The 27,040-nt window shown below is 45.1% G+C and overlaps 1 protein-coding gene across 1 annotated transcript in view; it reads right to left on the bottom strand.

Moving 5' to 3' along the window:
• Positions 1–1,014: 1,014 nt before the first annotated feature.
• Positions 1,015–27,040, bottom strand: part of PRMT8 (protein arginine methyltransferase 8) — a 95,847-nt gene continuing 69,821 nt past the window's right edge. The window contains exons 5-10 of the mRNA XM_047067191.1: positions 24,675–24,817; positions 23,962–24,049; positions 16,593–16,708; positions 10,848–10,998; positions 1,909–2,030; positions 1,015–1,132 (exon numbers count right to left, since the gene is read on the bottom strand). Coding sequence (XP_046923147.1) covers positions 1,049–1,132; positions 1,909–2,030; positions 10,848–10,998; positions 16,593–16,708; positions 23,962–24,049; positions 24,675–24,817 — 704 coding nt within the window. The 3' untranslated portion in view covers positions 1,015–1,048. The remainder of the gene's footprint in view (positions 1,133–1,908; positions 2,031–10,847; positions 10,999–16,592; positions 16,709–23,961; positions 24,050–24,674; positions 24,818–27,040) is intronic.

The following is a 27,040-nucleotide window of genomic DNA, read 5'->3' as shown; positions in this document are numbered from 1 at the left end:
TTAGCTCCTGTCCTCCCCCCCACCCAACTTCACCCCTAAGTCCCTCTCCCCACCCTGTGAGAGTTTGCAGGGGACATGCTGTTGGACCAGTCCTGACTGCTTCTACCAAGGCACTGCCTTCTGGGAGCTGGGAACAGCATCTGTTGCTCCTGTGATCTTCCATTCCAGTGTGGCCTCTGACCTCCTCCCAAACCCTCCCACCCCAGAGCACCAGGAACACAACCAGGCCATCGCTTCGCTCTCATGTGCATTTATTGAGTGCCAACAGAGTGCGTGGTACTATGCTCAGGGTTCAGAGCCACAGTCTAGTCAGAAGAAGACCAGAGCTAGTACAGAGAACGTTTCATAGCTGCTTAACATCTGTAAGGGATGGGAAGTGGGGAGAACTAATCACAAAACAAATTCCTATTCGAAAGCAACAGAATCTCCTCTGAGAGTAATATATATTCTACGCGCACACACACACACACACACACACACATACACACACACACACACACCCTGAATGAACACAGAAATATACCCACGTAGTTGTATATGCATGCATATACAGGTGTGGGTAAATAAACTAATGTATATGCTGTACACGCACACGCACACACACGCGCACACGCACACCACCGCACAGACAGGTAATCTGGCTTATGCTATCAAAGACACTATGTCTCCAGGTTCTAGTGAAGCAATCTGTCCTAGATGCCTGCAGCATGCAAAACTTGGAAGTTCCAGAGATTCACAGTTAAGGAGGACAAATGGGTATACGTGTATACTTTTCCATCCTCGGGGGCCCCAGCCACAGCACTGGAGGTTGCTCTTTGTCGGCGACAACAACGCCTCTGTGAAGGGCTCCCAGAGCAGAGCTGAGGAACTGGAAGCTCTCTGTCCAGTGGCCCACAGGAGCCCTGGTGAGTTCACCAATCTTCAAGGCAGAATTTAAAAACTCTGGTTTTCGAGAGTGTAGTCCTGCAAACGGTGTTCCTTGTTACAGAGCCGCAGATCGAGGTAAGAGTTTCTCTTCTTGCTCACTGTCTGCAGCCTCCCACGTATGCTAACGCATTTTGTAGTCATTAGATACAGATGTTTCACACAGCTGTCCCTTAAAATCCAAATCTACCGTGAAATCGAGGTCTCGCTACAAAGGAAGAGCAAAGGGTCCCAGCATTAGTGTGGTAGCAAAGGCAAGCACCACCCCCTCCTGCAGGCAGAGGGATGGGTAACTACAGTGTTTCTAAGGTTTTCTAGCTAAGGGGTTCCCACAAACAGCCCTCGGGAATCTATTCTAGTGCCTCATTATCCACACAGGAAGTTCTTTGATTCCTAACCTAAAGCCTTCCTGTTATAATATAGAAATGTTCCCTCTGATTTCATCCTGAGAGAAAACAGAGTGGGGTGGTTGAGTCTTCTGTGGCACAACCTTCAAAGCATTCTCTAGATGCTTTTAATACACATGCTTGCACCCGCGGTTGCTCAGAAAGAATCGCACGATCCCTGACCCACCAGGCTCGCTGAAGAAACGTGAACCAAACATCTTCCCGGCCACCAGAAGCTGTTATTTCCTGGGTTGGCTTGTTCTAAATGAGCTGAAACCCATGGCAACAGCCTCCGTGCCCAAAGCCCCTCGGATGCAGAACTGGAGGCTAAATGCAAGGAAGGCTGAGAGTCCAGAGTGGGTCCTTGAGAAAATCTATCACCCTTGAGTTTTAAGGGTCCATGGTTGGAGGCCTTCAGTTATACGTAGTGAGATCCAAACCCGGCTTTCTACTGCCCCTCCCTCAGTACCTTGTCTGGTTGTGCACAAGGCACTTGGGGCACCAGGGTGAGGAGGTCCTGGGAGCTCCAGGGAACCAGCTCCACGGGTCCCTTCTTCCCTCTGACCCTGTCCCAGACAGAGACTGCCTCAGCACTCACCACATTTTTGGCATTTGGCTTCATGGATATGGTCCCATAGATTTCTTCCCCCCTCCGGACAGTGAGGTAATCTTCCAAGTAGAAGACAGTCTGCTTCCAGTGGGTGTAGGGGGCATCGGGGGCTGAGGGGAGAAGAAAAGGGAGGTGGGAAGGAAGAGTCAGAGAAGATGTCTCCAGAAGGACTGAGGCTGAGACCTTGCCTAGAAGTTGCTGGGCTTCTTTTGGGATTCACCGAACCAACTCCCAGCACTTGTGTGGGTCAAGGCACCCAGCCCCTGGAGCCTGCCTCCAACCCCAGAAATCCTCACTCAGCCCCAGGGCTCCTCCTTCCATCAAGATCCCAGATCCTCCAGGCTGCTGATCTTAGCTAGGAATCAGAAGAGAAAGAAGCAGGTATTACAAGTTCCTTCCAAGGGGTGGGATGAATACCCTCTCACCAACTAAACTCATTAACATAAAAGAATCTCAAAAGGCTACTGTTTTTAATTAGTTCAACAGAGTGAAGACGTTCAGACAGCGTAAGAGGGAGATTTGTAGAGTAGACCATCCTGTCTCCCCTTAAATGACATCAGGTGTGCAAATTTCTTAACTAAACCCGTGTCCCACCAACACCCCAATCCTACACATAGGCTTCCCTGCCACTTCTCTGCCCTAGAACTGAACCTGGTACCCTTGGCCCACATCTGTTGTGGGGTTTCAGCTGTGTCCTCCTAACTGTATCTAAAAGAAGTAAGGGATATTTCTCATCCCACAGCCCCACCACTGGTCCATAGCTCACTCTTCCTGCATGATCCAAAGGCACACCAATCCTGGCGACTCCCTGTATTTGCCATTAAATCCCATCCATCCTCTCTTGGCACACTACATACTCTACAACCAGAAGAGGGGGCCTGCTTATGGGCCATCTTCCTCAGCAACAACTATCTTTGGAATACTTTTCCCTCCTAGTCCACCAGTTTCTCCCTTCCTCATCCTTCAAAGTCACTTCCTTTGGGAAGCCAAGTTTGGCCACCCACCCTGAGCTTTGGTTAACACAATGCCTATCATACTGCAGCATAAATGCCTTTGTCTTTTTTCAGCTGTGTGCTTCCTCCACAAGACTGCAATTTCCATGAAGGCAGGCACCATGCCAGACTTGTTCACTGTTATATCCTCAGTGCCTACCACCACACTTGGTAGATCTGTAACTACTACACTTATAGATGGCAAAACCCAAAGAGTAGACACTTTGTTATGCCTCAAGGTACCCATAGATGTTCAATTACATTGGAGACTTTGAAAACTATAGATAGTAGAAGAACCCATTATAGTAAGATCCTCTTGGCCCTTCAGTCTCTTACCTTCCTCCACCTGGATGTAGGACTCATTAATACTGATTTCCTCTTTGCTTGGGACCAGAGCTAAAAATGAGAAGACTTGGGGAGAATAATAATAAGTGCCTTTCAATACTTCAAAAACTGTCACATAGAAAGACATATGTGGCCTTATATATGGCATTGGAGGCAGAACAAAGGCTAGTCACTGGGAGTTACTAGAAGGCAGATTTTTAATTCACCAGGAAAAATTAGGGCTGTTCTGAAATCATCTGAGCTACCTAAGGTCCAGCTTTGAGGTGTTCCTATAACAAACACTGGGGATTTATCATGCACTGAGTCTGATCAGGTCACTTCTAAGATCTTACAAACCCCAGGATCTATTTAAAAGGTAGTGAAGAGTCTTTCTTTGCCCTTTGCAATGAACTGGCTTGATCAAATGTCAGTGATCTGGTTAAAGACTTGGGTAGCCTTCAATGTATGCATTTGGGAAATCAGTGCAAACTCAAGGTCATGGCAGGGAAAAGCAGCCTGAGCATTTGGAAAGTCTTGAAGGAGGATCATGAACGTGCAGTCTGTGGCTTTTAGATCCTAGATACCCAAACATATCCAGCCTTCATGGCCTCTAAAGCATATTGCTGTCTACAGACAAAGTCCACCTGTCCCAGCCCCTTCCCTGCCAACTACATCTAAATAAATTGTCAAAAGATAGTCTCTGGTGTATACGGAGAATGGCAGTGTATGACTGACAGCACTCTCGCCCCCACTTCCTCCTACACCAGCTCAGACAGGTGTCTCTCCTGTTCTTAAAGACCTTCAGGCAAGGGGATTCAAGCAACTTCCTTCTGTCACCTAATCAGATGCCTTATGAGAGTCCCAGAGATTCACTGGCTCAGGTTTGGCAGCCATCAAGCCTAGGTGTGTCTGGTGGTGGTCCAAAAAATACACCAGCCTTGGGTTGGAGAAAAGTGGGTTTTTTCCCCTTGACAACATCAAAAGTTTGAGAATCTCCCCAAACATTTCTGTCATGGGGTCCATCAGCCATGGACTAATCATCTAGACCACTTTTCACAATACTAATTCTCCATCAAGGTGTCCAGGAGAAACTGATTAAAATTCAGATTTCTCAACTCTACTCCTAGAGACTTGAATTCAGTCATTCTGGGGGATGTGAAGGGAGCAGACCTGCCAAGACTTAAAAATCCCCCCCATGTGTTGTAGGCACAGAGCATGGCTGAAATCCCTTTACAAACCCACTCTTTCGCATCTAATAACATCTCTTTGGTGGGCAAGAGTGGAAAGAACATTTAATTAGGCAACAACAGCCCCAGTTTCATGCCTCCATGTTGCCTTGTGTTTGCACTATGACCCTGGGGCTCATTTTATACACCTGAAGAATGTGGGGCATGATATCTATCTCCCCAAGTACTTTGAGAATCAGATGGGATGAGAAGGGGGAAAGTATATGACCAAATCTCCTGCTGTGCCCAAGACAGCTCCAGTTTACTTGTCTTCCTAGCATAACTATTAATAGCTTTCCTTTTCACTATCAGAAGTGTCTTTAATTGAAAGATAAATATGGTCTCCCTACCATAACACATTAACCCCATGTTAGGGTATTGCTAAGCCATTGAATTACGTGGTTATAATCATTATGGGAGGTGGCATATCATTTTATTTATCCATAATCTATGGCTCTGACCTTCAAAGATGTTCTACATCATTCTAGTGGTCTAGAATGTCCTGGGGAAGCATCCAGAAAGGTGCTAGGTGCAAGGGTGAGCACCCAGAACAAGGCTGTGGATGACATCTAGAATTCTCATCAGTAAATAAGTCTTTCCCACCCTACCCTGCCCCAGCTATAACCTTCTAGATCATGTAACTTTCAGCATTCCCTATTATGAAGATATATTTATCCTCTTAATATCCTGACCCCACATGCTAACCTCCCCTTTTCTCCCTCCCCTTCACAGTCTCTCTGGGTTGTGGGTTATGGACAGCTTTTGTTCTATATTTTACAGTGAGTATAACCAGTACTGCCCCCAACATTCCAAGTACATATGCATTTATTCATGCATGCATTCCTTCATTCAACAGACATCAATTCAGGATGCCTATCAGTTCCCAGATATGGTCCTAAATTTGGAAAACAGCGACCTATACAGCCTTTCCTCCCCCTCACATCCTATAGTCTAAATGAGAAGACTCTCAGGCAGCAAGGTCATCCTTGTGACCAAGGATGGGGATGCAGAGCTCAGGGGGCTGTGGGAACAAATGGCAGGGGCTTTCATAAGAAGATTTTTCCTGGTGCTTTTGGAAAGGGAGTGGAATCCTGCTTCTTGTTTCACTTCACAGTGGCTAAGTGGCTGGTAGCTTTGCTTAAAATTTAAAACTTTTTCTAGCTATAAATTTGCAATTTATATTGCCCAGGGAGATCAGAAGCTTTTTAGAGAATGAAAGACTATGCACCAAGAAGCTTCTCTGACCTGAGACAATGACTCACTGTCACCAGATGGCAAAGCAGGAAGGGGCTGCTAGGCATCTAGGTCCAACTACATCATCCATAATGAGCTTGAGGCCCAGAAAGTAACTTACTCAAGACCTATCTCCTTTGTCTGGCCGCCCTACCTGGCTGACTCCTGGAAAGACTAAGACTCTACCCCAGGTCTGATTCTACTCAAGCCACTGTCCCTCCGTGCACCCCCAAGGGTCCCTGCCCCCATCCACTGAGGATGTGTCCAAGGGGAGGGGCAGCTATGCCCACTGGCTGGCACAGCCTGGAACCCTAGGTTCCTGTGCCCATTTGCGACAGCTTCTGCCTGGAGCTGCAGAGAGGAGATGCCAGAACCATTAACAGGGATTGTTTTCAAGCAGCACAATACGTGATGTGCTTGTGAGCTGGCCCCTCCAGAGCCAGCTGTGGCTGGGCTGAGATAGAAAGCTCAGCTGGCAGTCAGTCAATGGGATGGGGGCACATATGGCAGGTTACATGCTGCATGCAGTTCAAAAATAGCTGAGCCCAAACAATACAGTGTACAGACATACACATAGATGTGATAAAACTTTTTTTTAAAATAGCAAGGGGATAAAGAACACAGAATTCAGAATAATGTTCATCTAGAGGCAACATGGGGGGTGATGGGTTGGTGTGGAGCCTCCATTTAGTTAGGTGGTGAGCACACAAGGATTAATTATGTGACTGTGAATTAATTTACTTATTAATTATAAATAGTATCATTATATTTATTAATAATGTACTCTGATTAATATTTATATTCTAATTAGTAGCAGTTTATTTCTTGATATCAACTAATGTATTTACATTCTAAGAACAATAATACATTTTTTTCTAGTTACTAATGTGTGCTAGTTAATAATTATTTATGTCCTAATTACTGAGGCAGTGGTGAGTTCACAGGTGTTCGTTACAAATAAACAAAAGTGAACTGTGCCTGATTCAATGATGTCATGTACCAAAAATTAGGATTAATTCAATTCTGAGCATCTGAGGTCCTTGAAAACAAAAAGCAAATACTCTTTTCTAGATGGTCAAAGTATAGAGGATCAGAAAAGCCCACTGACAAACCCACACTACCTGGTAAAGATGTTTGCTACCTGCTGGAAGCAAAACCCCATGGGGACATTCCCCAGGTGGCTGAGGAAGCAGTGAAACAAAGTATCCCCCCAATCCTGATCTCTATATGGGAATGCTGCTGTGAGAAGGACCTATGTCAACCAGAAGGCATAGGCCTTGATGAGAAAAGGTAGTAAGCGGATGGAGTTAGCTTTCCAGTTGATGTGAAAAGCATCAACATTGGCCAAATTTACAATCTTCTTGTTCAGGCAGAGGCAGTGTTCTAGCACAGAGGCAGTGGTTCTCAAACTGATTTGTGCATTACAGTCACCTGGAGGGCTTGGTAAGACACAGATTTCTGGACCCCACCCCAGAGTTTCTGATTCAGAAGATCTGGGGCAAGTCTTGACAATTTGCATTTCTAACAGGTTCCCAGGTCATGCTGATGCTGCTGGCCGTGGACTACACGGTGAGAACCTCTGCACCAAGGCATGGAAACAGGCAGTGCAGGACCTCTGGATGACCTTTCAGACCTACGTTTCTGGGGTTCTGTGCAAAGAGGAGGTGATATAATACTATAGCTGTAAAAAGACAGACAAGGGGTTCTTGGCTGGCTCAGTCAGTAGAGCGTGAAAATCTTGATCTTGGGGTTGAGAGTTCAAGCCTCACATTGGAAGTAGAGGTTACTTAAAAAAAAATAAAATCTTAAAAAAACCCAAAAAGACAAATGAGCTCAGACCTTGATCTAGACCCATGGTCTTTGAGCCTCTGAAATATAGTCCTCATTGTTTCTCACAGGGACTTGTGACGAACTACAGTGGGAGTATGACCATAGAACAGGAAGAAACTGACCCAGTGGGCTGGAGACTTTAATACGAAGGGCAAATCCTCATTATTCCTCAGGCAGCCAGGGGCTGAGTCCTTCGATTCTGAACTTAAGGTTAACCAGGACTCCTTCCTGTGGGGCATCAGGAATGTTGTTCCCGCCATCACAGTGCCAGAGAACCACCTCTGGGCAGGGGTGGGACAGCCTGTCTGCTTGACCTCAAGGAATGGAAATAAACTCAGGGAAGGGAAACCCCCAGCTGAAAGCTATGGGCTAGATCCTAGGCTTTACAAACACACAATATTTCCCAGAGTGTCCCTGCCACCCTTTCTCATCACCTGTAGCAGGGCAGACCCCGGTGGAAACATCATCCTGGAGATGGTAGAGGCAGGGCCAGCTTCTGTGGCTCCATCCCTGGCTTCCAATCACAGCAATGGTCCTCAAGCAGGCTCCTGTTCCACCCTCCCACCACTGCCACACCCCACCACTGTGAGGCTGAGTCTTACTTACCCTTCAAGGTCCAGGTAAAACCTCCCTTCTCCCTCCTAGCCATCCCTGCCTACCAGGAAGACAATCTCTCCTGCTGCCACTCTAAGAAGGGGAACAGCTAAAAATGACCAAGGTTGGGGGCCTCTGGTTTTCCCCAGGACAGGGTGCACCAGCACTGGGCCAGATGTTGGAGACCAGAAGATCATGATCTTGGTGGTCAGGAGACACCAGTTCTGGAAAAAACCCTTTTTTCCTTGGAGGGGCTGGATAAACCTCTTGCCCTCTCTGTTAATAGGTCAAAGAGGATCAATCATTGTCACCAAGGCTTCAGGAAGTGAAGAATCATGTCCTTGGTCTCTGGTAGAGTTCACCTACCCTTGGCACATGCATGCTGGCTTGCCCCTAATGACATGCTCCTGCTTCCCAAGAAGACTTCACATGCGTGGCCAATAGGAACATGTTCCCAAGAGCAGGACTCAGATCTTCATATACTCATTTAACAGTGATCTGTTTAGAACCCACTACAAGCCAAACACTGCTCTAGAAGCCCAGAGTGCAGAGATTCATGAGATGTGATCCCAGCCCATGGGGAGACTGAGAATTGCAAACAGAGTGAAAAATGCTGAATAAGCTACATCTGACATTGAAATCCTGTGTAGTTGTTTCAAAAACAAAAAATAAAAATAAAATAAAATAAAGTGGTTATGTCAATGAGGCTGTGAAAGTGTCTCCAAGGTATATTGTTTTTTTGTTTGTTTGTTTTGTTTTTTAAGTAGGCTTCAAGCCCAGCATGGTGCCCAACATGGGACTTAAACTCACAACCCTGAGAGCAAGACCAGATCTGAGATCATAAGTTTCTTGCTTAAGTATGCCCTCTAAGGTTTATTGTTAAATAAAGACAAGGTAGCAGAGGGCAGTGTGTTTGGTATAAGTCAACCCATGTTTTCAGAAAAGTGTAGTTTGGATGTGGTACCATAGTTGGGGGGAGCTGGGTAAAGGGTTCACAGGACTGTATGTACTATCTTGGCAACTTCATATGAGAAATATTTCAAATAAAAAGCAAAAAATAAAAAGTGGTTAACATATGCTTCTGGGGCACAGAACTGGGCTGGAGTGGGAAGAGGACTTTTTCCTTGACTTTTTAAAAAAAAATTTTTTTTAACATTTATTTATTTTTGAGACAGAGAGAGACAGAGCATGAACAGGGGAGGGTCAGAAAGAGAGGGAGACACAGAATCCAAAGCAGGATCCAGGCTCTGAGCTGTTAGCACAGAGCCCGACACGGGGCTTGAACTCACGGACCGTGAGATCATGACCTGAGCCGAAGTCGGACGCTTAACCGACTGAGCCACCCAGCTGCCCTTCTTGACTTTTTTATACCCTTTTTTTTACATTTCCATGACAAACATAAGCACAAGATGTCAGGAAGCCCCAAGAAGAACTCCTAAACTTAACCAGGAGTGAAGGAAGGGATCAAGTAATATCTGAGCTGAGAGATGAGGCCTGTGCTGGGATTGTCCAGGTGAGGAGTGGGCATAGGGGAGGTGTTTGGGGCTGAATAGTGTTCCCTGAAATTCATGTGCTGAGGCCCTAATCCCCCTGCACCTCAGAATATGACTATATTTGGAGATAGAGCCTTTAAAGAAGCCTTTACAATAAGGTCTTTGGGTGGGCCCTAATCCAATCTAGTTTGTGTCCTTTTAAAGTCTCCTCATACAAATACATAAATGTCCTAATCTCTTAGGACACCAGAGAGACACCAGGAGTACATGCCCTGTGAGGACAGAGAGAGAAGGAGGCCACCTGCAAGCCAAGGAGAGAGCCTCAGGAGAAAGCAAACTTGCTGGCACCTTGATCTTCCAGAACTGTGAGAAGTAAATTTCTGTAGTTTAAACCACTAGCCTGTCATACTTTGTTATGGCAGCCCTAGCAGACTACTGCAGGGAGAAAGGAGATGACAAGAGCCTCTGACAAAAGACCCTCTTGTCCCCGTGAAACACCTGGGTGGACAAAGCGTTGGCATGTGCAGAGGCAATAGCCTGGAGATTTAGGAAGCCTTTCTAAGTTCAGGGGACTGTGAGGTGCTCAGTGTGACTGGACCCTGTGTGTGGTGCAACAATGAGACAGGGGAGGAAGGCAAAGCAAAGGAAGGGCAGTGAGAAATGAGTTGGGAGAAGTTGGTAGGGGGCCAGGTATGGTGGAACCCCCACTTACAGGGCAAAGATATGTGGGTTTACCTGCTTCAGGCAATGAGGCACCTCTGAAGGGGGCTGGGAGGGGAGCTCAGGTGGTATTTGGGGAACAGTGTCAGGAAGGATGGATTGGGGCGGAAGGAGACAGAGAGACATAGTCTGCAGCCTACCAAGAGATTCATTGAATCCTGAAGTAGGGCACAGTGGTGAAGATGGGGAAATCTTATCACACTCTGTATCCTTACCCCTCACACAGACTATGCCTAGAAAATGTTCAATGAACAAATGTGCCCCTGAAATTGGGCTTCCCCCCTGCTTCTCTCCACCGAACACATACTCTCAGCTTTGATCATACAATATACACTTTCATTTACCTTCTCCTTTTGGCAGTCAAAAGTGTGGGGAAGTGCTGAAGAAGGCTTACAAGATGCTAAGCAAGGGCTTATGCCCCAGGTCTTTTCCCCAGGTCAGGCCAGCCCTGGTCACTTCCACAAAGCCTCAGCATGGAGGGTGGGGAGGGTCTGGAGTGCCAACAAAAGGCTCACCTGTGGAAAACCCCATTTTCTTGTGGCACTTGGTAAATTCAATATTAAAATACGTGACCAGGGCGTGGATGTAGTCATTTCGCTGTATCTGCAGGCAGAAGGCAGATGTGAATGACAGCTCTTCCGTCTTCACCGTGTAAATGTCCACTTCCTGTGGCCCAGAGAAAAGAGAATGCCAGACACTTAGCATCTTCACTAGGTCTGGGTCCTGGTCAGCAGCTACATTCCCGTGGAAGACCACTGTTCTGGGGCTACCATTTACTCTTGGGATGGATCCCCAGGCCCACCCACCACCTCCCAATGACCTCATCCATCCTTTCTTAGGGTGGGGTATGCTCAGGCAATGGTGCAAACACATTTGAATCAGAATGTGAGGGCAACAGAATTAGGAAGGTAAATCTGCTGGGGATGGGGGCTTATGGAGCAGAGGGTGGAAAAGGGAGAGGATTAATGAGACAGAACATTCCTGAACCCAATCTGAACAGCCTCAGAGCAGTCCACCTCAGCACTGCTCTGCTCATCTACTTGTTCTCAAAGTGCGGTCCCAAATGATGGGCATTAGCATCACCTGGGTGCAAATTCTGTATGGGTGGGGTCGGGAGGGCATCTCAAACCTATGGGATCAAAACAGCAATTTGTACTTTATCAAACCCTCCCAGTGATATCAGTGAACCAGATTAGTCATTTCCCAATTTTTTGATATTCAAGTTCCCAGCAACAGGAGACACCAAGTATTATCTTAGGAGTGACGAACTGAGCCCACCCACAGTCACAGACTAAACTAAGGGGAGCCCTGCTGACCATCTACACCAAACCTGAAAGGAAGGAAGGAAGGAAGGAAGGAAGGAAGGAAGGAAGGAAGGGGAGAGGGAGGGAGGAAGGAAGGCAAGAAGGAAGGGAGGGAGGGACGTAGAGAGAGAGAAAGGGAAAGAGAGAAGGAGAGAGGGAGGGGGAAGGAGGGAGGAAGGAAGGGAGGGAGGCAGGAAGGAAGGAAAGAAGGAAGGAAGGAATGTAGGAAGGATGGTAGGAAGGAAGGAAAGGAAGGAAGAAAGAAAGAGAGAAGGAGAGAGAGGGAGGGAGAAGAAGGAAGAAAGAAAAGGGAACAATAAGAGGTAAGAATTTTTCAGTTCTGGCCAGGAAATGGAGAGCACAAAGAACTAATAATTCTAACAATTTCAGCTGGGAAGTGGCTGAAAATCAATGTTGCGTGGGGAGCAAGTATAATGAAAGACAGTTTACAATATGCTGTTCTTTTCTGTGTGAAGGATGCTGACCTGCTATTTGCTGGCTCCGATGAGACAGGGCCAACCTTCCAAGGGCCCTAGAGGCATCCAGACAGCTTTCAGAGGTCTAAGGAAGCTTCCCATTGTCGGGGGTGTGTAGCAAGGACCTCTGTCCTGAAGACTTTGTAAGAACCAGACAGATATCTGTGTGCCTGGACTGGTTCCAAGGGGCTCTCCTGAGACCCAGATGATAGAATACGTTGGGGATAATTAGAAGAGGGGTCTGAAGGTGGGGAAACAAGAGCAGGGAAGACACAGAGTGATGTAGCAGAAATGGTTTTTATCTCTACATACTTCTAGGATAAATAAAGGAAAGGCAGATGCAAAGCATCCCAAGGCCCTCAAAGAGAAGTCCTGCCTCCAAGGGGATGGACAAAGGAAGAGGTGCAGTCAAGGGAAAAGGTCAGATAAGAGTCCTATTGTGGTCTGGGGTGTGCAGCCATCACATCCTCTGAGGGAAGCTGAAGCTCTGACCTATTAGTTGGGAAGAGAGTGGAATGCAAATTTAAGGGGGATGGGGAGCTCCTCAGTGATGTCACCTCATCAGTTTTGCTGTGCTTCTGGAACCAAGGATGGGGAACAAGAATTAATGGGATGGGAAGCCCTGGGTTGAGCATGTAGAATTTGATGGGATTAGAAAGCCAGTCTCCCTTCATTCAATGCAAGAGCCTCTTTGGTAGCATTCCTGGGAAGTGGCCCTCTGATGCTTGCTTGGACACCTTCATGGATGATGTATTCACTACCTGCCAGGCAGCTGATTCCATTTCCTGACACCTCCAATGCACAGGTCCCTCTTCTAAATGAGTAAGGAGAGGACACACCAGTCTCTGTAACTTCCACCCATGGAATAAGTCAAATGTCTATTCTAGCTCACATGGGCCCCCTGAACATTTTCTTCTCCAGCATAAACTGTGTCTTCTTTTTTATTCACTTTGCATGAGTCATGATTTCTGACTCTGTCACCCTTCTTGTTTGGGACATACTTCTAGCAGCGTCTGATCTCAAAGACCACACTGCTGGCTCAGACTTCACTCTGGCCAAGCCACCTCCCCCCACCGCATCCTGCTCCTGTTCCTTTTTTCCTTTTGTCCTGGGAACCGAGTGTAGGGTCATCCATCATATGTCATCCTGTTAAGTTTGGGTCATTGCTCCTTTTTAAACCCAGCACCTGTTAGTCATGACATTCATTATCCCTCTGGTCACGTATTATCCACAGTTCTTTCCAGCTCAACAACTCAGAGCAAAATGTGATTAACTGTATCTTTGTTACTGGCATCAGCACAGTCCACCAGGCTCATGGTACCTGCACTCATGGACTACCATCTCTTTCTTAGCCAGGGCCAGACAGCCAGGCTCCAGGCTCTTTCCAAGGTTCTTGTTATCTTTCTCTCTTGGTCCCCTGCCTCCAGCCTAGCCTGGCCTTTCCGCCGTACTTCTGGCTCATCTCAGCAGCCTGGCCCCCACCATGAGACTGGAGCCAGAGCAGGGGATGCCCATTATTGGTCTGTGTACCCATGCTGTGTAACCTAGCACCTGACACCTCTCAGTCTTCTCCTTACAGGTCTCCCTGCTTGACAATGTTCCTGCCTACCTCCCCCAAACCCCACCCCAGACCTTTCCTCTAAAGCAACCCACTAATCTCTCAGATCCATTCAGACTGTGCTGCTCCCTGAATCCAAACCCTTCCATGACTTTTTATGGGAAGACCTGGGAAGTAGGCTCTGTGACACATTTGGACCAGGCTCCTTTCTCTTGTCAACTCTCTCACTTCTTCACCACTTTCGGGGCACACACACACACACACACACACACACACACACCACACCCATGGATCAGGAATTCCACCTCCACAGGGTCCTGCTCTCAGACATGCATCAACCACTGTCATCTATCCTGTGTTAGCTGACAGTGTTCACTAGGTCCTACACACATTTGCATCTTAATAGGGGCTTCTGAAGGAACAAAAGCCTTCAAGACAGAAGTAATGAAGCTCTACATTAAAATGAAGACAATGGAGGCAGTTGGTCTTTTGGAATGGGGGCAGGGCCATCTGCAAAGGTGGCCAGCTGCTCTGGGCTTTGGAGGCACAGAGGCCCCTCTGGGCTCAGGCCCACCCTCCTATCAGAACCAAAGCCTACAGAGCCAAACCTGGTTACTCTTGCTTCCTAGATCCCAGAGCCCCATGCTGGAAGGTTTCTGTCTTCCTGCTGCAGCAGTATCTCTGACACCCCAGGAGGACTTGGCCTCCAGCAACCCCCATGAAAGCTCCATAGGTACCAACTACTGAGAAGAGCCCCTGGCCGCCATTATCCCCACCACTAAATAATGTTACAAATGGATGTCTCAGAGCGGAGGTCTGGTCAAAACAGAGTCTTAATTATAATAAAGTGTTACACTCTAAAACGTTAATAGCGATGAAAACAGCAATTAAGTGTGTGAAGAAGGGCAAGTGTTTTCCCAACAGGCTTGACAAAATGTTGCTTAGCACATTAGCAAGAAAGCTGACGGAGGGGCTCTCTTGGTTGCAGAAGAAAACACAGACAACTCTTATCCTTCTCAGAAAAGAGAGGAAAGAAGGTTACTGCATGGGGATGGGGCAGGACCTCAGCACAGAGCTCCAGGCTCGACACACACTCATAGCCACAAGGAGTTTACAGGAGTGTGTATAATGCCTTCACCGAGTTTGTTTACTTTGTCTCTGGCTGCACTCAGGTATAACCAGGTGAAAGAGTCTTACTAGGAGAGGGGAGAAGGTGGTGGGAAGGCAGAGTGGCCCTGGAGGTGGGGTGGGGGTGAAGCATCATGTGCCTGTGACCTACAGAAGCACAGTGTCCACACCCACCCCACCCCACCAAAGGCAGAAAGCAACCTGGGGCCCAAGCACAGTAAAGGAATTATATCTTCAAGCTGATTCCATTACATGCAGGTGCCTAATGGTTACATATAGCTGCTACATGTCATTTGGGCAAATTCAATTGCACCAGTAGATTTCTATCTATTCTACAGTACTTACAAAAATGTTTTGTGCTATGGGTGGGCTTATTTGGGGGTCCACTTTCCTGCTTCTTCATTGGGGCAGGGAGAGGGAGAGGCTTCAGGGACAGAGGGGCTGGTAGGAAATAACTACAAGAACACGTTTGCTTGCAATCAACCCTGCCTGGACTTGGAACGGACCAAGTTAAGAAGTAATGAGAACACCATCAACAGAGGGCCCAAGACTTAGCTCCCAGCCACACCTCCTAGGCAGGATGTTACAAGAGGGAGGCAGCATCTGATGAGTCTCATCTGTGTGAGGCTCATCTAGTTTTATTAGTCCTCAGAGGTCCCTTCTAAATGCCACAGTGACACTATGGACCAGGAGTTATGGTTCTTCTTAGGAAGACTGTGCCCAGGCACAAAGGACAGTTCTCCCTTGGCAAAGCAGTGGTTTACATCAGAACTTCAGAAACCTCTCCTCATCCCCAGTGGCCCTATACTCTTCCCCTTTATCCATTGAAAATGCTGCAGGTCTCCAGCCGAGTACTCCCAGACAGGAAGTGACATGTACAGGACCAGAGCAGGCAAGTATGTTTTAGCAAGATGAGGGCTGCATGGGCCAATGAATACTTACAGAACGAACCCAGATTTTTAAACGAAAAAGTTAACTTCAACCATATGAAAGTGATGTCTTTCTAGATTTTAAAAAACAAATAGTCATTTATATGGCTCAACATAATATATTAGCATATATAAATGCAAATACTTAGAAAAGGGGCTGGAAATGTCAATATAATGTGTAAACAATATTACCTCCAAGAAGTGCATGGGGTTGAGAAGGAGGAGAGGTCAAGGGGAGCTTTTGGTTTTACTCTATCAAGTTTGATACATTTGAATATTTAATCATAAGAATGCACTAAGGATCGGTGTGCTGAGGATGCTGACCAGCTGCTCATCATATGCACTGAAGAAAGCCTTGTAAGAAAAGCTGTTAGACCCTGTACGAACAAGACTACTCAGGAAGGAGGTTGAGTAGCTCTGTCTGTCTGGGTCACATGTAGACTTGGAGGTGGGAGTATAATGAAGATTACAGCAGATTTAGGTATTGGATTTCTTTCCTAAGAGGGCCATCCACCTGTGAATGGAGTAGCTTCCCCAAACCTGAGCATACCCTCCTGCCTCTCCTTTGATGCTCCCTCCCCCACACCCTTCCACTTGCATCACAAAGGATATAAACTGATTCCTTCCCCTCAGCTGTGCCACCGTGGAGTCCAGTGGCTCTCTCTCTGGCTCTGCTCAGTGTGAGCACCTTCTTGTGACAGGCAGTAATGTTGGGATGCCAGAGGCTCCGGCCAAGGTGGCCTTGCCTCACCAGGCAGGGGGTGTGGAGGAGCTGGTACTGCCTTTACTTAAGGCCCACAGCTTTCCAGGGTGGCACAGCTGGATTCCCAGCATGCTTGGGCCCAAGCAGAATGAGTCTGCAGACCTTTATTAAACAGGCATTGGTCACCACTTGCTTTGGATCCACGATGTCCACCAGGGGCTCCTTCATGGCGACATCCCGGATACAGGTCATATCAAAGCCATAGACATTCTCCCACCCTGTGAAAACAGAGTGAGACATGAGGGCCAGCAGCAGGACCTCCAGAAGTATTCCCAGCCTTCCTGAATACTAGAGCACAGCATGCCCAAGAGAGCAAGGGACAGCTCATGTTCCCTGCATCAGAATAGAAAAATTGCTTGTCTGGGTGGAGAGCTTGGCAGTATGTACAGATCTCACTTGATGGTTAGGAAAACTAAAGATCAGAGGGGCTGAGAAACTTCTTTATGGCCACACAGCTAGAATATCACAGGAAGCTAGTCTTCCACAGGCCAAGACCAGAATCCAAATTGCCTGACTCTTCCTGTGTCTACTTTCCTGTCCCTCCCTCTGAGCCAAAAGAGTCTCCTACAAAGTCTTATTTGCCATTGACGTTTCTATCTTGGTGCCTTTGTTCAAGCCGTTCTGCATGCTTAGAAGACCCATCTTTGTCCCTTCTCCTGACCTCACCCACCGAACCTTTAACAAAGCATGAAGAAACATGGGCTCTTAAAATGGTATAGGCTAGTTTGAATCCCAGCACCACCACTTACTGGCCAGGGCCTTGGGCTAATTCCCTAACCTCTCTGAACCTCAGTTTTCTCAACTGAAAAATGAAAGGGGAGAGTGGGTCCATGAACGTCTTTGCCTTTCTCATATGCCATGATGCACTCACTAGGAATCCATCCCATAAGAAATAAGCCCCAAGTAGTGCACAACCATCCCAGTGGTGCTCATTGGCCCCTTGTAGCTGCTCATAAGGTGCTTTGAGAGGGAGAAAGATGTAGGGTGCAGAGTTGGTGAGTAAATGAATGCACATCTAATGGCCTAAGATCATCCTTAGATGGTGATAATCATTGCTACCATTGATTGGCCACCTAGCTCAGGCTAGACTCTTCATTTTTTTATGTTTATTTACTTATTTTGAGAGAGAAAATGCAAGCGGGCAGAGGGGGAGAGAGAGGGGGAGAGAGAAAGAAATCCCAAGCAGGCTCCACATTGTCAGTGCAGAGCCCGAAGTGGGGCTCCATCTCATGAACCCTGAGATCATGACCTGAGGCAAAATCAAGAGTCAGACACTTAACTGACTGAATTACCCAGGCACCCCTAGACTCTTCATTTAATATACCCAGCAACCTCAAGGGGATACTTCTATCTGACAGTCAAGGAAACAGGCTGGGAGAAGTTGGCATCTGGCTCACACACAGTATCTGGGCCAAGATCACACTCAGAGAGATGGTGGAGCTAAGGCTCACCCCAGCTTCTCCCCTGACTCTTCAGCTGCAATGACCCAGTTGTGACAGCAACCAGGAATGCAATTTCCTTTCCTTGTACTGCAGAGGGTGGCCTAAGCAGAGATTTTAGTTACTGAGCAGCTGAATTTCATTTGTCTGTTTATTCAGATGAGTCTAGAAATGCATCAAAGTAAAGATGCTTTTCTCAAAATCTTACAGGATTAAGTTTCCTTTTAAAATGTGCATCAAATAAATGTTACCTTAGGGAACTATGTTTCTGTATGTTTAGGAGAGGAGGTGTGTGAAGAGGGAGGTGGGGACGGTCAGCTGTGCCTCTTTGACTCTTTTCTAAGGCACACAAAGACCTTCCTCAGGGAGAAGAGGCAGAGAAAATAATCATCTCCCAGAGGACAAGCCCTGTGAATTCTGGCTTGAGAAAAAGATGTCAGTCATATACTATTAAATCACCTAAGGTTGGTGCCAAATTCCCAGTTGGAATTTACTTTTGGAGAAGGAAACTGTTTGGTTGGCAATGGGACATGTTTCAGAGAAGACCCCCTTCTAGATTCTGGAAATAGCTATCTATCCTCTCTCCAGACAAAACATTTACACTAAACACGCTGCCTTCATGTAAAATCCTTCCTTAAGGAACCTGCTGCCATGTTCCTGCTCCTTCCTCTCTCAGCCCTGCCTTAAGCTGAGGTGTAGGGCAACTGTTGGGCAAATATCCAAGAAGTCTCTGTGCATAATGGTTAAAGGCCTAAGCTTCAGAGTTCAAATCGAGGCTCTGCCATATATTTGCTATGTAATCTCAGCGAAAATTTACCTCTCAAAGAGTTGGTTTCTTCTTTAAAATAGAGATTATTATATAATTACAATGACTCTCTTTGGTTGTTATGAGGTTTAAATGTGATAATATATGCAAAGTGCATAAGACAATGTCTGGCACATAGAAAGCTGCTGATACATAATAGTTGTTATCATTATGTGGCTTGAGCTCTGGGCTTTGCCACCATCTCAGCTGTGTGACCATGGACAGATCAATCCTTTTATCTAGGCTTGCTTGTAAAAGTGAGGAGTTTGGTTCAGTGCTTCTGTGCTCCAAAATCATCTGGTACACTTTTTAAAAATACAAATTCCTGGGCCCAAACCAGACCTACTGAATCAGAATCTCCAGATTTGGCATCGAGGAAGCTGGGATTTTACAAATCTATATAGGTAATTCCAACCAGAGTGTGAAAAACTTTGTGTTAGATGATCTTTAAAGGCCCATGCAGTTGTGAAATGATGAGCTTAATGTCTTATGCTTTTGTGAAACCTTTCCTAACCACTCCCAACAATGGGACTACTTCTATATTCTCAACACCTATAGGCCAGCATCTAGCACAATACAAGTGCACAGATAATGCTTTTTAAATTAAATTAAATTCCCAAATATTTAATGTCTACATTGCTTTGCAATGCCCAGTGTTTTAGTTGCTTTTTCAGAGGTTAATTCCTATTTTTCTCCCCAGCTAAACTACCCTGTCTTCAATTATTCAGGAGAAAGTTCACCCAGGACATTAGATTAGTTTCTCTTCTTTCTGCTAACTGTTCATTTCCCACTAGCTCCTTTAATATATGTGGCTCAGGGATGGGACAACAACAAATCAAATAGGTTTGTTTTTTGCTGCAATTTCTTGTCTATTGCCTGAGTGTGTGTGGAGTGAGGGCTATTGTCTACCCAAAAATATTGTTAATAATTTTCTTATTTAAATTGAAAAAAATAACATCAGAAAGACCTGTGAACTTTTGTTAATGGATTAAAAACCAAACTCTTGAAAAGGACTGCCCTGTGGTATAATGAATGCAGCTAAGGCAACAACAAAGCCCAGACCTATCATCATTACAGACTAGATTGACTCAAATTTCCACTTTAACAGCCTGACAGAGGAAAAAGCATACTCTTTTCTGGGCATAAATGCTGTGCATCTGTCTCTATTGTGCCTTTACTGACAATGCCTAGCATTAAGAAAAAATTACAAGGTGAATGATAAAGGAAAAAAATATGACCCATAATCAGAAGAAAATAACAGTCAACAGAACCAGACTTAGAGACAGCCCAGATATTGGAATTATCCAATGGAGACTTTAAAGTACCTATAATAAGTATGTTAAAGAATCTAATGGAAAAACATGCATGAACAGATGGAGAATTTCACTGGTGAGACAGAAACTAAAAATGAGCTGATGGAAATGTTAGAAATGAAAATCACATATCAGAGAAGAAGAATTCTTTCAATGTGCTTACTAACAGAATGCAGACATCAGAGGAAATAATGAATAAACCTCAAAATAGGTCAATAAAAATTACCCAAACTTAAATACAAAGAGAAAAATAAAAGAAAAAAAAACATATATAACACCCAAGATCCATGGGGCAATATCAAACAGTATCTAATATATGTGTAATTGGACTCCCCGAAGAAGAGAAAGAGAAATCAGGCAGAAAAAAATATTTGAAGAGATAATGACTGAAAATTTTCCTAAATGAATGAAATCATCAGCCCACCAATCCAAGAATGCTATAGAATCCCAAGTGGGATAAATACAAAGAAAAACTCACATAGACACATCAGAGTCAACCTGATGAGTATCAAAATAAAGAGAAAATCTCCAAAGCAATTTGCAGAAAAAGAAATATGAAGCACTAGAGAACACATTTTACATTTCATTGGAGAGAGCTGTAGCTACATCCTCCTTTCCCACCCTGGCCCCACGACTTGAGTTTCTCTGCTAGAGCTAATGGGGCTGCCTCAGAATGTGCTCAGAGATTAAAAAAAAAAAAAAAATAGAGCAAGTGCCACGAGGTGCTAATTACAGTTTCTCTTCTAGACAGAAGGGAAAACCTTCATACATTTCAGTCTCTCAAGAATGGAATCAAGTCCTTCTATAAAATCAGAGACAGCCAGAGGATAGAACTCTGGATGTTGGGGGTGAAGTTGGAAAAGAACCCCATGGAAAGCAACTGAGTCCTCCAAGTGGTCCTGCCTTTCAACCCTCCAGTAGCAGGCACCACTGACTCCATAGGAGGCCTTCCTTTTCGTCTTCTCATGAGCCAGAAAGCTGGTCCCCATGTCTCTGACTCTCAGTAGGTTGTAGATTCACGTATTGGGTGAGGTTCATGTATTGGCTAAGAAATCAAATACAACACTGACCACATTTCCTTCCAGTTTTAAGATTCTATAAATCTCGATAGCAGAAATGTAAAAATAAATAAATAAAGGTTGCTCTTCTCTTGGGGTTAAACACTACACCTTGAACATTCCTTTACTATTTATTTTCATTCCTTTATTTGTTCACTCATTCACTCAACAAAATATGTACTGTGAGTCTAGTACATGCCAATCATTCACTTCTCTTTTTGTGTGTTCTCTAGCAGTTAATGAGCATATTGAAGGCAACTTCTGTGTTTCACTCATTCTTGTGTTTCCATGTTGCATGTGGTTGAGAAAGGAAAGGAGAGAAGAAAGGAGAGGGGAGGGAATAGAGGATAGGGGAGGGAAGGAGGGGAAGAGGGGAGAAGGGAAAGGGAGGGGCAAGGAGGAAGCTGTTTTGTAACAATTTACTTTATGAAAGGGTCTAGGCTGGTCTCATTCTCCTGCCCCACTTTAAAATTTTTCTTTTTTAGCTGGTTCTTGAAATTTGCTTACAATTGTTCCCTTAGCAACCAGCAACCTTTATGCTTTACTTTTGATTTAGAACTCAGAGTAACCAAAATCTCTGTTTATTTGAAACAGATCTCTAAAGGGGCTCACTTCCTTTACTAAAAACAAAAACATATCATTAAAAAATTTTTAAATGGAAAACTTCACAGTGTTTTAAATTTTAAATGTATGTATGATTTTTATTTGGGGGGGTTGAGGTTTTTTGGAGGGGCAGAGGTTGGATAGAAGACTCCAAAGCAAACATTTTATGGGAAAAAAGGAGGCTGATGTAATTTTTTTTCCATTCCCAGAAGCTATGAAAATTGAAGTGAGCAGTGTGAGATTAAATCACATGATCTCCAGTCCTGGACTAGCATCTGAGTGGCAGCAATTGCCCTCTTGCACCTCCCAGGGTCTGCCCAGGGTCCTCTCCAGCTCCAGCTGGCTCATTACAACATGCATATGCCACAGGTTCCCAAACACAATCCAGGGGAAGGAGGAGGGCAAGGTATGTTTGCTTTTAAACCATGAAAAAGTTCCTTAAAGAGCTGTGCCCTGGGTCAGGACTCAATAAATATTTACACATAAGAATGAAGAATGCACCTGAAGTTTCTCCTCAAAACACTATTCAGTATAGTTACACAGCAAGAACTCCAAAAGCTGCATTATAATGCAGCTCCAGGGCAAAATATGCCCTATTTTACATGCATTTGATCAATGTTCACTGTTGAGTTGTTTCTGCAATCTACTGTGAGAGCACACCTGTCCTACATTCTGAGCCACCAGAGGCCAACAAGCTTGGCAGTCAGTCTCGCTTGCCAGAGCTACAAACAAGAAGGGGCTTAGTGACATGTTCAGAGCCTAGGTCCAGTCTGGTGCCATATACCACCAGGAACTGTCACATCCTTTGATATACATCATCTCACTTAATCCTCATGGTGCTAGTGTATGGGATTGGCAATATAATCTCTGAGGTCAAAGGGGTTAGAGAATTTGTTTCCAGTCATCCAGGTAGGATTTGAACCCAGGCTTGACAGTCTTTGAATCATGATCATCTAACCTAGGCCACCCTCCCTCTCATTGCTCATCAAATGTTAGAAATGACACCAGACTGGCTGAAGACAGAGGCCATAGAGCTTCAAATAACTGTCCCATTACTGTCTTCTCCTGGATCTGGCTCTGATGTTATACTATCATCAAATGTGATCTGTGTTTTGATGTTATATTTCCAGAAGGGTTTGAACATACACACACAAATATTCACATTCCATAGCACAGTCCAGCTGAGGTATTGTTGGGCACTAGCAATACTTAGATGGCAATTGTGTGAATCAATGGAGCAGTACTCTGTCAAACTCTGGAGTCTCTGCCTCCCAGGGCAGAAGGCGTTAAGCATATGTTCAGTCTGTGAACTCTTCCATGGTAATCTTGCCAAGGAGGGTTTGTCCACTGCAGGGGTAGGAACCGCAGGTCTACTGACTCCATCACTGTGTGGAGTTTCTGCCTCATGCTTGGGGTTGGATCATGCACGTGCTTGCCTGTGTGAGGGGTTCTTTACTCCTTTGTCATGTTTAGCTCTGGTTGAGGAGACATGGCCATTTCTAACTTACAAAAACACATTTGGAATAAGCTTGAAGACCTAACTTGTGTCACCAAGAAATGCTACCCTCTAAATTGAAAAGAACAAAGCATCCCTTTTGGACCAGATAAAACATTGGAGAGGTTGTTTGTTTTTTTGTTTGCTTGCTTTTTTTTTTCCCTAAGAGAACAAGGTTTCGGGTGATAAAGCAGTATAAATATAGGTTTGGATATGAGACGCCCAACATGCACACACACATATGCATGTACCCATGTGCACACACATAGTCTCCATCTCTCCCCACCCCCACTGCTGTCCATTCCCCCAAAAGAACCTCAAAGAAGAATTTGAGTAGCATGGAGACAGGATTGAGAATGGTCGACCTGGCTAGGAATCTGCCATTTCTGACCCTCTGTGGTGGACTTTTGAGATAACTGAACCTCCACAGGATCCCAGCCAGCTGGCCTGATGTGCTCTGCAAAAATCAGCTTCAGCTGCTTCGATTCATTTTTCATTCACATTGCATTCATTCTCTCAGTCCAGGATATGTGTCTTATACCAGCTGTATTGCTTATTTTCTCTCTGTAGACCTCCCACCCTTGGGACTAGAAGAAAACATTTAGACAGAAGAATCCAGAATAAGTCACAGGTAAACTCTCCATAGGCATAGCAGCTATATTCATGAGATCAGATGCTCATCTCAGGGCCCATGAAGTGTCTCCAACCCCAAATGTACAAAAAAAAAATATCCAATGAAAACTTAAAAGGTGACTTACAGTGGATTTTGAAGTCCTTGTACTGTCTGTCTTCAATTGCTACCACGTACAATGCTGCCCGGTCTGGAAACATAAGCCCTCCAGGTTTCTGTTGATGAATTGTGGGGAAATGGGTCTCGTAATCTATTCACCTGACAAAGACATCACATTTTGAACTGCACATAGAGTCACCAGACAGGCACCCCCTTGCCAGCATTTCTCATTCAGCAGACTGTCACCTTGGCCAGGGTTAGGGTTAGGATGGCAATGCTCAGTTTTTCTTTGGGAACTAGGAGAATTTGAGGGACTTAGTTAGAGTTAATAGAACAAATGAACTGGGGAAAATGTTAGTCTATGAGGAACAGCAAAAGATGTTATAACCTTTAGCCCAGAGAAGCCAAGGTCATAAGCATGCTCAGCTCCCTGGCAGCCAAATAAGTCCTAAGCACCTGTTGATCAGAATAGATTTTTGTCTTGACAACAGAGAATGGGTGTTGTTTATGACCAAAGAGGCCAAGGATAGACCTACAGAATAATGTGATAGATATGTTGGACCTAGGTACCATCATTCTGTCCTCTAAAGCAGATCTGGCTTAAAGAGAGGGTTCTGGAGGAGGTGACCTTTTAGCTCAACCTCTCTCTGGAGTACTCATGTTCTTCCTAGACTGTCGGCCAAGGGTAGAGCAGCAGGACAGCCAGCAGACCAACAAGGGGACAGCATGCAGGACACTTACCAGCCACTTGTCCCTGGCAAAGATCACCGTGTTGAGCATTGACTCATAGAACAGACAGTAGCCCATCCACTCGCTGATGATGATGTCTACCTTCTCCACAGGCAGCTCCACCTCTTCCACTTTACCCTTAAATATGGTGATGACTGGAAAATATGAACCCCACGGCCACACTTTGCAGGGACCCTAGCCTGGAACCATGAGCATCCCACATCAGGGCCAGACCTACAGGTTTTATCCCTGTTCTGATTCTGCTTTTAAGATGTGACGTACCTCATCCCTCACCAAGCTAGTTATACAAAAAGAACTGCAAACTACTTGTGTGTTTTCTTCCTAAAATCTACTGAGCAGTCACTATGTGTCTGGCCCTGTGCCAAGCTTTTGATATACACCCTATAATGTGGTCTTCCCAGCAACTCTATGAAGTAAACGCATTATTATTATTCTCATTCAGAACTGAAGCTTAGAGATGCTAAATGGTGGCTGTGGAAGTAGAGACCATGTCTGATATGCTAGGACTCTAACACTCTGATCATGGTGCCCATCCCATTTTAGGCTGCCATGATGGTTCAAATCCAAAGGGCAAGGATACCTATTGCTCTTGCATCTGTTCACATCCAGGGCTCATCTCCCAGTGGGTTCATGAGGAAGGCAACTTTGTGTCTTGACAAGAGCATGGGCTCTGTAGTCGGGAGTTTAAATCCTGATCTTCTCATTATTAACTATAGGACTTTCCAAAGGTTACTTGACCTAACTGAACTCTGATTCCCCAGAGAATAAGCAGGGAGAATAGTATCTACTGAGTGGGTAGTTGAACTGATCTGATGAAACAGCAAATGTGAAGTGCCAGGTTCTTAGCCGGGGCTCAACAGAAGGTAGACATCATCTGACATTCCCCCGCCTTGCTGACCAGCTGATAGAGAAGTGAATGGGATAAGGTTGGGAACACTCTCCTGCTCTTAGTGGCCTCTGCTCATAAGTCACTTCCAAGACCTTTCTATCCTTCTGTGGCAGGGGAAACTTCTTATTTGGGGTTTTGATCATTTGACACAGTCGTACACATAATTTTGGAGTCTCTTTTTACATTTGTTGCCTTAAAGATCATAGCAAATACTATCTTAGATGTTGCTGTGAAATTGACAGGGTGATGTATTGGTTGGCTGATTCCATCTGAACATTTCCTCTGAAAGGATACACATATTCATGCTCTGAAATTCTCTTTCTGCACCATCTTCTGAAAAATCACACCATGCCTGAGCTTTGCTGGGAAAATTGAACAATAGCTTGTACTCAGGAGTGGAAAAAAAACACATACATACACACAAAGAGAACAGATCTGTCCTGAATCTAAGCTTCATTAAAATTAATTTGGATTAGAGGTTGCTGCATGACAAAGGGCACACAGGTCACTGGCTTTGCTTCATGTCTTCACATTGAAAACACAGGTGATGGAATGCCCATTAGTAGCCTCTAATGATGATTTGCTCTTTGATATCTGGCATTTAATCAAGGCTTAATCAGATAAGGCCTCCTCTGTAAGGAGTCAGACACTTTGCAGAAGCATATTGGCCCTGATCACTCTAGTATATGTGCTGCCGAAGCGAGCACGTGGCCCTGATCACTCTAAAGTGAGGCCGCCAGCTTGTGTGGCTTTCTTGGCTGCTACTCATGAGCCCTACCCCTAAGGAAGGCCTAGTCACTTCCAAAATGTTCAGAAGTGGTAGGAAGAGGAGATATCAAAGCTCTGCTTCTCTGGGGGCTCCACAACTTAAGAGCAGGAGCTCAAGCAAAAGCAGGATGCAGGATGAACCAAGAGGATTCACACAGGGACAAAGTAAGGGATTTTTGAAAATGCAAATCGAGTGCCTAACTTATTTCTCATTCTGAAAAAGAACTGACAAATACATGCCTGACCCACCTGCCTCATTATTTGAGTGCAAAGCCTGGTTTGTCTTACTTTTGCAAATTTGTTGTTTTTGAAGAATGACATGATATTAATTTCATGCACACAGCACCGTGATTTGACATTGTGAACTGATCACCACCATAAATGTAGTTACTATCTGTCACCATACAAAGTTGATACAGATTATTGTCTATATTCCTCATACAGTACATTACATCTCCATGACTTATTTATTTTATAACTGGAAGTTTGTACCTCTTAATCCCCCTCACCCATTCCCCCACCACCCCCTACCGTACCTCTGGCAACCACCAATCTGTTCTTTGTATCTATGAGTCTGGGTTTTGTTTTGTTTTGTTTTTTAAATTCCACTTACTAGTGAAATCATACAGTATTTATCTTTCTCTTTCTGACTTATTTCACTTACTGTGATGCCCTCAAGGTGGCTTCCCTTTCTTCTTTC

This window comes from Lynx rufus, unplaced genomic scaffold (assembly GCF_022079265.1).
Source record: "Lynx rufus isolate CCGP_SWC_20201006 ecotype Redwood Valley unplaced genomic scaffold, mLynRuf1.p SCAF_7, whole genome shotgun sequence".
Lineage (NCBI taxonomy): Eukaryota > Metazoa > Chordata > Mammalia > Carnivora > Felidae > Lynx > Lynx rufus.
Note: the sequence above shows the minus strand (reverse complement) of the source record. Positions and strands in the feature narration are given on the sequence as shown.